The sequence below is a fragment of the Trichoplusia ni genome, chromosome 1, assembly GCF_003590095.1.
Source record: "Trichoplusia ni isolate ovarian cell line Hi5 chromosome 1, tn1, whole genome shotgun sequence".
Lineage (NCBI taxonomy): Eukaryota > Metazoa > Arthropoda > Insecta > Lepidoptera > Noctuidae > Trichoplusia > Trichoplusia ni.
In genome coordinates, this window is record NC_039478.1 from 770,339 (window position 1) to 783,106 (window position 12,768).

Sequence of the window (12,768 nt, forward strand, 5' to 3'; positions counted from 1 at the left end):
AACGAAGCTAATAATTTACTTAGTTAACGTTTTAAAATGCTCAGTTAGATAGCCCGTACCTTTTTGTGGACCTGTTTTATATGTTGGTAACGGGTACCCGCGGCAATATTTTGATCCATGCCTATAGATTAAGGATTTATGATAAGGAAGGGATCAGTTGACCATGCATATCTACATGCCAATAAACATAACAAAGGATAATGGAATAAGTCGAGAAATAAAACTGACACCGTTCAAATAAAGATTTAATTACAATCGTTACATAATTTTACTGATAATAATAATAATTAATAGGTATATATTCTATAAATATCTATATAGAACATTTAATATTAAGCGAATGTATTCGATTTGGTCACATTGAAATTTTCTTCATCTATGATTTTAAAGTTAGATGAACTTTTATATGAACAAGCCTCAAACTATTGCTTTTAGTATTGTGACCGGAGAAACAGAACGTATTTTCTTAATGTGGGAAATTAAGTTTTAATTCTATGTAAAATGCTTAATAAATAACCTTATATTACCGATCGATGTATGTATGTATGCGTTTGTTACAAAGTCTTTCGAAACATGTCTCAGATATTCACAGCTCCGCTTAATAAATGCTGTGCGTTGACATCGAAGATCGTACACCACCTAACATGAAGAGGCTGGACATTGTATCAAAATGTCTGATGTCATCACATAGCATTTATTAACAAAAATAAAACAATATATCCATCAATTCCACACCTATAGCCAGCTATTAACCACCTTTGCTTAGTACATCCTTATGGCTACAAAACCCTTAACACCAGTTAGGTAAGGCAGGTATTAACCTCCTTGGATTTCGTATCTAATAGCATTATTCATTTAATCCTTAAATTACCCACATGACTAAAATCTGACATTGTTTTTCTCTATAATGTATATAATCAAAACGTTGTATCTGAAAAATGGCTGCGACCGAATTATTAATAAAAATATTCAGAATATTTTATGTACATGTATACTAATAATACTTTTAAACAATATTTATAAGGTTCATCATCGAAATAACCGTCGACATCATCGAGCGTGGTGAAATCATACTAATTACTTTGTACACATCTTGACAAACTAAAATAGAAAATCTACAAAACATTTTAATATATACAAGGACAACAACAATAACCAAATCGACGATTGTTTATCGACTATTCATCTAGTTATCAACAAAATTAAACAATAGTCTGCGTAGTAGGGCGCGATACCAAACCTAACGACCTCTTGTCCTCCACTATCTCAATGTACAATTACACTTAAATCTAATCAAAGTTAAGTCTGGCACCTGTACTAACGGATAACTTATTGCTCCATAAGTAATTCAAATCATAAACATAAGTTTGGAAGAACATAGCGAAAACATATTATAAGATTCCTTATTTTATGCCAAACATCCCAGTCATGGAATTTGTCAATTAATTTACAATAATTCACTAAAACCTATACAGGCTAGTTTAAATTTTTATTACACATAATTGCGCTTTCCGTGTATCTATAAATAATTTGGATATTATTTCCATAATATTCTTAACTCTATAAAAATACTGAGCAACGTTGATTTCATACAATGTTTCATTCGATAAGTAGGTACTTAGTAACAACCTTTGACGTGACCACATCCAACATAAGCTAAGTAAGTACTTAACGAAACACGTCATACATCGTTATAATCTGTGCATATAGTTCAGGAATTACACTATGTGATATACAAATAAATGTATGTACCAAATTAATAAATTTTACAAAGGGGTCTATAGACCTAGTTGTATAACCAGCCCGAGGCCATTTAACTAAGGTATAGTTGTGTCGTTGATCTTAAGGGAGAACTGAAACACTGTGCCACTGTGATAATCTGACTGTCCCTAGTAGTTGGCGGGTAGTGCAGCGACCCAGGTTTCACATGCTTTACCTGCAACAAACGACAACCAGATTACATTTTATGTTCCCTCGCTTACATTCAATAAAATTCATTCGGGTCTCATTCTTAACGGCCGATCATTTCGATTTATTTTGAAACAATAAAAATATCCCTAAAAAGAATAGCGGTATTTAAATTAACAAAAAAGAAGGTCCATTCTGATAGCTGTTCCGATTCTATCGCGGCGTCGACGGTGCGAGCCCGCCGCCGCGTTCACACATATAAACCGAAAAAGAAAAAATCTAAACCAATCGAGATGAGGTGACGAAACGTTCAGTCTCATTATCTGAGAATTTATTAACGAATCGCTCGGACCGGAAAACCGAAATGTGAAAGAAATAAAAATTCGACCTCGGCCGCGGTCATCTAAAGTTTGTACGGCGTCAATGAAAAAAGAAGTCAAACAGGTTGTCCGAGCGACCTGCGACTGAATGAAACGGAGAAGGACCCGAGTCAGGATCGAGAGATAAGAGGAAAGATTAGGGCGTCGAAAAAAACTAAAGCAGCTTTTAATGCGGAGGTAGTGTTGTGAATGAAGAGGATCCATTGAGATTCCGCGCCCACGCACGCTCGCGGTACGCGCGTTATCGGCGCGCGCTGGACCGCCCGGCTGCCGTGCGCCCGCTCCGCGCCGCCACGTCGTCGCCGCCACCAGGCACCCTCCACAACGAACAATACTCATTGTACAAACGTATGTTAACGATTTTGTCTTTCCGACGATCCCGCCGTGTTATTTAAATTAGTCGTTGTGAATGGAACTAGAGCTGGGAGCGGTCATCTCCTCTGTTCCTTTTACCAAAGCTACAACCAGGTAAGTACTTCCTTGAATCGTCACGATCTTACGGAAATATAAAAGCTTCATTATGTTTCCACAAAGCAATTTAAAGTGGGATCGCACTCTGATGTTTAGCGATATCACTTAGCAAAATTTTGTTAAACTTAAAACGATGTAGGAATGTTATTTAAGGCGAAAACAAAAACTGTCGATTTGAATCCGTTTTTTTTGGGGCTACTTTAAAGGAATGCCGCGATAAGGAGTTATTTTCGCGTCAAGGAATTCGAGGGACAAAAAGGCGTGAAAACAAAAATAATACAAAAGGTTTATAGAAGTGAATTTGTGAGCGTTTGGCTAAAACAAAATTCTTGGCGGTGCCGTCCTGTGCGGCGACGATGGCGACGCGATTTATTGTAATGAGACGCGGATGCCGCTACTTCTTCTTAGAAAACCTTTGACGACTCTTAGAAATATGTGACACGGGAAATAGCCCACACTGTCTTCACACGACAACTGCCTCTAAAACTGAATCAAACCTGTGTTCGTATTATACGATTCGATTCTATATGGGATTCTGCTTATGAAGGTAGTATTACAACGAAATCGTAAAGTATGTAAAATGTCGATGAGAGCCTGCGCACTATGAGTTTACGTTCTCGTAGAAGGAGCTAATTTGGGCAGGTCAGCGGTAGAGTGTAGGCGTAAGGAACGCTTCGCTCTGACAATGACAAATGACACAAGATTGCAATCTCGACGCCCTCGAGTCGCGCGTCGCCCTTCCGCCTTGACTCAACTCCATTGTTTTCAATTACTGACATGACACCCCGGCGCGAGGCTCCGCTACTAAACCGCAACTGAGTTTATGGGACTCCGATATCTGCACCACGATCGTCCATTACGTGCGCGACTCGCATTTACATGAGCTCGTTGCGATTTTACCCAAACGCGACAATCGGAATCAATCAGTAACTCACCGCTAGTTGTGCGCGGTCCACTTTCAGACTGGTGACACGAAACCGTGGGGATGTTGGAGCGAGCTGGAATAGGAAACATTCACTCTTTTCACGTGACGTTAGCAACAACTGACACGAGTAAGCCTAAGCCTATACTATACCGACAAAAGAGCGCGCGATAGGGATTATATTACTTCGTTTTAACAGTTATGCTGCATCTATTTCGAAAGTGCACCTACATGGATAAAAACTTATATTAACCTTTTATAAAAGGGCTTGAACGCCGCAGATCCCTCGTTGTGGTGTGGTTGATTGGGCTGGTGACTGTTGGCAGCATGGTGAGGGTTGTGGTAGGGATCGCGCTGTGGCGATTGCTGGTGCCGCGGAAAGCAGTAGCCGGAACCACCACCGCTGCCCAGCGGATTGGCGACACTAGGCACCTTCATGTTGGGAGGAGTTTGTGGCGGTGTGTCAGTTTGCACATCGGGGAAAGACGCCGGGTGCACGCAAGGGTGCTGCCCGCCATATTGCCCCCCGGCAAAGCCTCCGTATCGCCCGTATGAGCCACTAGCTGGACTGGCTGCGGCCGTGGCTGGCAGCGCGAAGCCGTTCGAACCTCCGTCAGATGGTGCAGCCCGTTCCGGTGGCCCGTAAGCGTGCTGAGGCCACGGTTGAGCCGCGGGTGGCGGTGTTTTGCATGCCGCAGTATCTGCTAGAGACCATATCTTCGGTTTTGATGCTGGTATCGGCACACCGCAGTCGGAAGAACCCCGTTTTGTCTCTTCTTTGATTCCGTAGCCCAGCATCTGATGGTGCATACCCTGCAGCATGTCGTCCCCTTTTCGCTCCTCATCTGAAAAGATTATCATATTCATTGATCACATTTTATGTCCGACTGGCAATAAACGCGTAAGTGCACGTTATTGCAATCAGATTAGTCGCAATAGCCGAGACCGTAACTAACTCAACAACAATAAAGAGGGCTTAAATGCTCCCAAAAATCGATAAGTTGCGGATTGAATCCTCGACGTGACCGTTACAAGTGGAACGTAAGTTTTAGCTAGTAAGACGCAGATCTCCCGGCTCCCTTTAGAAAAGTCGTGTGAAAATACGTTAGGCGTGCAGTGACCCATTCGTTAAGTGGTTATCCGATTAGCGAAGTGAAAATACCACTTTGGGGCGCGACTCCCCCGCCGCGGGCGCTGCCGCCGATCCCTTTCGTATTAAGGCGAGCATTTATTTCGCATTTCCCGGCGCGCCCCGCGGCACCGCATTCTCTGCCACGGAATGTGCGCGCGACACAATTAACGGTCAACCCCGCTTTTTGCTTTTCTTAACCTTTTCATGATTTATGATTAATCCTTATGTCTTTGTCCTCAACATACCCGTATATTATTTACTTCACCTTTCCTTTTAGGTTCTAAAGAATTTTATATTCTTAGGGGTCTCAAAAGGATTATGATTATAAAAGTGTAATAAAATTAATCCGAAAATCATTCTTGCTTGAAAATTTTATGTTATTGTACAATTACACAAAAATGTTTATTCAGCGAATTTTATAAGGCTCTAAGTATTATCATAATGCCATTTTCTGTTGTAAAGTGGCTTTCGGCAAGCGCGGAGGCGGGTTCGGGCCACTAATGAAATTCAGAGGCCCCGCGAGCGCGCGGAGGGCCCTGGCAGGGGGGGGGAGCGGGGCTCGCGGGGTGACGCGACCGCTCGACTTCATTCTCTTTATTCCATTTAATGCTGACTGCTCCTAGCTTTTAAGAGGGGTTATCCGCGTTGCCCTTCACTAGGGATAAATAGGGATGCCACTGATACTCCGCGCGAAGATATTTATCCGGCAAATTGTTTTAATTTTCATTGTATTAATCTAATAAAGGCCCACAACGGCGGGAGATAAGCGAGCAATGGATGTAGTAATGTTTTATTTTAACAATACGTTTAATGTATCCATCAGGTAATTCTGAACAAATTAAGAAGTTTAAGGAAATTTTAAAGGATACGGTTTAGTCATTATACTACCTATTCAATTAAAATATCTGAGTATAAGTATTACGATTCCTATGATATTTGACTAATCAACAGGTGGAAATAGTAAGTAAATAATATCTTAAATAATTAACTGCGCTCTTAAACTCGGGATTACGTTCATGGAAATGTGTTAGAGGTTTTAATTAAATAACAGAACCATAAACAAGGTGTTCTTTAATTAATGTACTGAAGGAAATCCGCCACTTATATTTACTGTTCGTGTCTTGTTTGTATATGTCGATACACTAGGATACTAGTCAAAAGCCTATGAGCGAGACAGAAGATTCACTTGAAAAACTTAATCTTAATGGTAAAACTATTTGAGATGTCGTAAGTGTTGAGATTGTATTGTCACTATTGTGAGATTACCTCGATTGCAAAGTGGAACTCCTACACTATAGTCACTTAACACTGAGTCGTTTACCCTTCAGTATGCTTTAGCTACATTGAGGGCAAGTAAGACTTAATAAGACCCCGTCTTGGCCGCTCTAGGCGCCGTACAGCCCTTCACACCCCATGTATCCACTTAAGAAAACCCCTTGTTTAGGGTGTAATAATTCGTCTAGGATTTGTTTGTTTCAATATTGAATTACTCTTCTGGGAAACTTGCGTTGAAGTTCTTTTTCCAAATACAATCCTTGATATTTTATGCAAACGACATGTATGATATATGTGAATAATGGTAGTAGAAGTATGTCGTGTATCACTGGAAGTGTGTAAGAGTGGCTGGCGCTAAGTGGCTGCACCCCGCTGCAGCCCTGCACTCAACAGCTGAGGTCAGTGCAATTTATTGTTGGTCGCGGTCCTCCCCGGCGCGCGGCGCGGCGGCGTGCGGCGCGCCCTGCCGATGCCGTCGCTCACTTGTTTGTTACTTCTACTCGTTTTCCATTAACGCGCGTCGGATTAATATTTTGTTTGCAATGCGTGCGCTCACGACAAAAATTAACATTTATTGGTGGGGTCCGAAAATGAAGCTTTTATTCATGAGTGGCTTAGCTCCGGATAGTTCTGTGTGTTTGTTTGCCGACGACGGTCTAGGGATCGCGTGTGAAAGCTTTTATATTGGCTTTGTTTGCCGTGACTTAAAATGATATATTACATGTCGCTAACATTGACGTTTTTGTAAAAGAATGGTTATGCACGTTAGTGAGAAATATTATGGTTTGTTTGCGATCTGGCTTTAGGATTAGTTAAATCGGAAAGTTGTTTAGTTAAGTGTTAATCTTGTGATGCCCGCTTTTTGATTAGAGATTCATTCTCACGATCACGAAACTTTACTTTGTGGTCACGCAGGTTTTACATATTTATGATGCGTTTTTGAATGCGCCGTCACTCACGCGACTCTTGGGATTCGGCGGTAGATAAACGGCATTTTACTATTTTATTGGATCGCCGACGTTAATTGGAGAAACCTTCTTTTACGAATGGAATCGAGTTTTAAGTTCGTAACTATGTTATTCATTACTTTTATTAGAATGAACATACCATTAAGACTTTAAGCACATAATTAATTGTCGGTACATTTTTTTATGTCGATAAATTTAAATAAAATAATATTTTATTATTTCCAACTTTTATTTTACACATCAGTCAGATTATTTTAATCGTAGGAGAGAAAATATGTAATGTTATAAGGGGGCACCCTAGCATAGCGCCGTACGCGGCGTCGCGTGAAAGTCGCCGCGGGGGCGCGTGTCTGTAATCCTGCAGACAATGCACAGCGTCTTGCGCTTTTTTTGTCGCAACCCACGGGGTTGCTCAGATTGCGTTGATGACTAGACGTTACGCTGACAGTAAACAAGAGCGTTGTTTTTTTATACTCCTAAAAGTTCCTTCATCGTCCCCATAAATTTGTTAAGTTTAAAAGTAAAACAGTCAAAAATGTTTGAGTGCTTTTTGTGAACTTAATCTTTTATATGTTGATTAATGCATATTTTTAAGTACGTACTTGAAGTATTAGGAATTATATTGAATTGAACGAATTAGCAATGTTTAGAATTTGTAATATTAAACCCTCTAATTCTTGATTTCATTTCAAAACACTTCACAACTTGATGTAATATATTGTCAACAAACTACAATTCACGATTAGTTCCATCAGTTTCAGATCCGCGCACACTTCTGTCATACATCTTAACATTTTTATGAATAGTGCGCTGCGGCAGCGAGTGGTCCATTCACTCCGCGTTATACACCGCGAATTAAGTACACTTATGTCGCAACAATAGTGGGCTTCATTACTCGAGCGTATGCTGGCGTTATGCGTGACGCCCTCGCACCTCCATTAGCGACGCGAACTTCGCTATGAAAACACTCGTGTTGGAAGCCATCTTTATTGTAACAATGCCTACTTATAATTTATGTTGTTGACAAGCGCCGCTAACTGCCGCCCAGCCAGTTCTCACGCACCGTGTCCAATACGTATCTGGATTTTATTATTGCACTCACGCTATTTTTACAAGTGCAAGCTTCATGTTTTGTTGTTTTTATACCATTAATATCTGTAGATATACCAACCTATGGTGCTCGTACCTTGTATACTAGATCTCCATTTGATATTTTTAACTTAGTAATATAGGCCTATATCTCTAAGTCAAAAACACCGAATGAAGTTCAACATCTAAACAAACATCAGAACAGGAGAGCCTTTCAACCGATCGGTAGGTATACATTATAAATCCCCAAAACCTTACTTACTTACGTTCCAGCGAAATATCCTCATAAAAGAAACGATCCACGAACTCGACAAATCCTTTGGCAAGAACATGAAGTAGGGCAGATCGTCAGACAAGCTGAACGCGACCTCCGAGCATCGGCCCGTTGTAGCGACGAACGGAAGACGCGTTATATGAAATTTGGGCCCGGGCGCCGCCCACTTTACTACGAATAGGAAATCCGGTAGCGAGGAGCGGTTACGCACAGTTACACGCCTGAGACCTCCCCCTGGCCGCACGCCCCTCCGACCCCTCGCCTCCTCTCGAGCTCGCACACCCTCTGGCCCGCAGACGCGTTATGCCAATTCACTCAGCGATTTATACACCGACAAAATTAAAGCAATTTTAAACGGTTAACAACACCGGCACAATTTGTACATGAAATACACGCACTACTCACAGTTCAAGGGTAATTAGTGAATTATAGGTAAATTATACAATCGCAGGTGCTTATCGTCAAGAAACACAACACAATACATTATACACGACAAAACAACATTTCGCAGGGCAAACGGAAATAGAAAAACAATATTTCAACATACAGAGAGACAGGAAAAGTTTGGGATTTTAATACAACAACCAACAGTCAACTGCGTTAAGACGGAACTGTATAATAATTCAATTGACTATTGGATGTTGTGTTATATCAAACTCTACGAACCTTTGTGAGTTTTAATTTTCTCCTCCTGGTCGTCCTTGTCCTTCTCCTCGTCGGATAGCATCGTGTCGTCATCATCATCTGTCTTATTCTTCGGCTCCCACGTCATCTTGTTCTCCTTCTTGAGGCGGCGACGCGCGTTCGCGAACCACGTCGACACCTGCGTCAGCGTCATCTTCGTGATGATCGCCAACATGATCTTCTCGCCCTTCGTGGGGTACGGGTTCTTCTTGTGTTCGTTCAGCCATGCCTTCAATGTCGCCGTTGACTCCCGAGTCGCATTTTTTCTTCTGGCGGCTAAATCGTACCCAGCTCCGTATCTGTCGACAAACATGTTTATACTTACATATGCCTAGTGGGTAATACGCTTCCGACCTTAGCAGAGCTATAAAACTTTCGCAGTAACCCTGGAGAAGACACTGGGAAATGGACTAAGGTAACGTGTTCGTGAGTGACAGTTCCATACTTTACTTTTATTACCATTTATGATGTTATAAATTAGGTTATGATATGCAAGTTTTTCTTTGTAACAATACCTACCTCAATTACGTATACCAAAACGATAAACAACGTTCGTGTAATACATTTGAACAAATAAATCTATAACATAACGAGAAGTTTCAGTACAACACGTATATTTCAGTTAGTTACATCGTCCATGCGTCGGATCGTTTACAGCGAGCAATAAAGTGGCTTTTAAATTCGTAGCAGATAGGCATTTTATTTGAGGCAATAGATTTCTCGTAACGGCAGCAAAAATAAAGCTATCGTGGCACAGAGCGACATTCTGTACACTTTTTAGGGCCTACGGTCCCATTTGCATCCGCATTCTGAACGTAATTGTGGCTTCCCCCCGGCGCTGCCAGCATTCGTACCTGACTTCGATTTTCTTGCCGACATGACAAAGGCGCGGTCTGAGGGGCCCAATAAATAGGTTTCGCGCGTGAAAATAGTTAAAAATGGTCCCGTGGCGCCTGATATTCAAGCAAATTGAGATGTTGAGCACCGCGCTTAAGGTCTACTATCGAAAACTTTGTTGTGATTTTTGCCTACGTGTTATGCATGACGCGAATAAGATTTGCAAAATTGACAGCGTTTGTTCTTTTGTTTGCAATATTGCTCGAATTGATTTAGCTTGTTTGATAGACGTGATGCGTCACAATACAAATTTCATGAAACTTGTTAAGTTTGAGCACTTGTGGATAACATATAAGCCGAACCAAACGTAACTAGTTTTATTTTTAGCTGTTTATGATCGCGTCGTGAAGACCTTGTTCTTGAACGAAAGTCATCGAAGTAGAAGGCGGGCCGTTGCATCTCGGATGCAATTGCAAGGCGGTGCAGCGCAGGCGTGGGCAGCGTGGGCGTACTCACCACCAATCGATCGCGACGCCATCTTGCCCACCGGACATCACCGGTGCTAGTCGCCGAACGACCGCCGGCCGGCGACACAGTCCTCGCGCGCCGACCGCCGGTGCTTTTATTTAAACTACACCGATGCGACTTTAAAAACTTTTCGGATCAATTTATGGAAATCGCCGTATATGTACGTATCGTATGTATTTTCGTATAAAACTTGAATCCCGTTTTATTAATACAAGTGTCAAACGCGCGTCTTCACAAAGCCTCTGAAACCAAACCGCATTAGTTTGAACACGAATAAGCTCTTCAGAAATCTACGGCGGTTAGTGACGACAGCGTGGGTTAGGAAAAACAGCGCTTTATTGCTTTTGGTTTTATTGATTCTACAAGTCCCAGTTCGGTTTACAGCACTGAAGCTGCTGCAAGGGTAGAATCCTTTAAGCTTTGTTAATTAATTTAGACAGTCCACTTACTCCGCGCGCCCGCCCTGTGAGAACACATGCACTCGGCTCCGAGAATGTTAATACTTTCATGGGCGGAAATACTTTGTATCTTTGTTAATTTGGGGACGCAAACATTAAACCGATGGTCGAGGTTTGAATAATGTTCCATATTCGTGCTCTGAACAAATGTGTGGATTAATTCTCTAAGACGTTTCCTGTGTGTTGACTTTTAAGAATATTTACATGTATGTAACTTTTGGTTGAAAACTATGAATCACTTTGATCTGTAATTTTAAGCTCTACATTTTTAAGTCCAGAATATGTAACAAACTTCGAAATACCATACATCTTTGATATCATAAAGTTATTTATGAAAAACTTTGCTTAGAGATAGTACCAAAACTTCCAATAGAATAATGTGTGTATGGTAGGTCACCCCGGGCCGACGAGGCGCTGTGTTGGGCGGGCGCTTACAACCGTTGCTACATATTTGCGCTTGCCGAGTATTCAATTCGCGGTATCGAAGGTTTACGATCTACCCGCTTGGGGGAATTGCGGGCTCTACGTGCCCTCCCCCGTAAACCGTACATCTATGTACGAATGTACATAAGTAATACCCCCCGTGGTAGGGGAGGCTTGACTCGTATTAGAATTAGGATTCGTAACTCAAGTGCTACTCGAATACGCGTTTTAGGAACTGTTTGTTGCGCTCATTTTGACAGCAAGTGGCCTAATCTACCTTTGTACTTGCTATTTCGATTTTCGTTAACTTTTACATGTTATTCTTGAACAAAAAAATCGAAAATGAATTCTGCTAAAACGCAACGAGTATGTTATACGTTACTTGTTGCATGTAACATGATGTGTTCAACATAATTACCTATCTTGTTGCCTTTTATCTATACCTACATACCTACTTCGTCATAATTATACTACAATAGGAATTAAGGCAAATTGTACAACTTGGTACAACAGATATCTAATTAGTAATACAATGTAGATGGATCGATATACTTAAAGTTTATTGATAATACCGACAAAACACGTGTAATAAAAGAGTTGACTTTTTGATTGTCAAATGAGTCAAGGACGGGTTTCATTTTATTTCATTTGAAATAATCAATAAATTTTCGATGATTTTTAAAAACGGCATGGCTTAAAAAATATAGCTACTCAATACTGTCTGAAAAAGGTTAATTACCTATTTCAATTTTTAGAAGTTATCTAAAGATCAGGAAATACTATTCTTTTTTAACATATTTATACCTGTTGTTCTTGATAAATAATATAAATATTAAAAAAAAATATGCATTAGATATTATTTTGTGTGCAAATTAGTACTTAACACTATGTTATACTTAAACTTCAATGTTTTAATAAGTTTTGATGAATATGTAAGCCGTCAATACTATGTCCATAGCAAGAATATTTCATAACGGATGTGAGAGTGTCAATCATATTTTTATTCTGTGGTAATTAGTTAATTACGCCGGCTTCCTCCTGTCGAGCCCCGCACCTTACAATTATCTGATACATTTATTAACTTACACCTGATTGGAACGCTCTATATGACGTATTAATTATGATCAATACACGCAACGGTAATTGTCTTCCGATAACTTACGGTTTTTGTAGGTTTTGACAGCGACAAAATAATTAACAATTCTAGCTTATGTTTGACGGCGGCGTAATGAGAAATTCTTATGAATTGCACCTGCACATAAAACATATAACTATATTTTTATAATTATTTGAAGCTAGTTCTATTGCACGATTTATTATTTTATGTTCACATTGCATTAGACTCGTCTACCTATTTGTAGGTCTGAACATTTATTGTGTTTGTCGGTATTTAAGTACAAGGAAAGTTCTGACGAGACA

The 12,768-nt window shown here is 40.6% G+C and overlaps 1 protein-coding gene across 2 annotated transcripts in view; it reads right to left on the reverse strand.

Moving 5' to 3' along the window:
* Nucleotides 1–429: 429 nt before the first annotated feature.
* Nucleotides 430–12,768, reverse strand: part of LOC113500347 (homeobox protein araucan) — a 47,725-nt gene continuing 35,386 nt past the window's right edge. Inside the window, exons 4-7 of one of the 2 annotated variants that reach the window (XM_026881145.1) lie at nucleotides 9,086–9,402; nucleotides 3,935–4,526; nucleotides 3,695–3,757; nucleotides 430–1,936 (exon numbers count right to left, since the gene is read on the reverse strand). In XM_026881145.1, the coding sequence (XP_026736946.1) occupies nucleotides 3,718–3,757; nucleotides 3,935–4,526; nucleotides 9,086–9,402 (949 nt within the window). In that variant the 3' untranslated portion in view covers nucleotides 430–1,936; nucleotides 3,695–3,717. The remainder of the gene's footprint in view (nucleotides 1,937–3,694; nucleotides 3,758–3,934; nucleotides 4,527–9,085; nucleotides 9,403–12,768) is intronic. The other variant, XM_026881209.1, reaches the window with a different exon arrangement.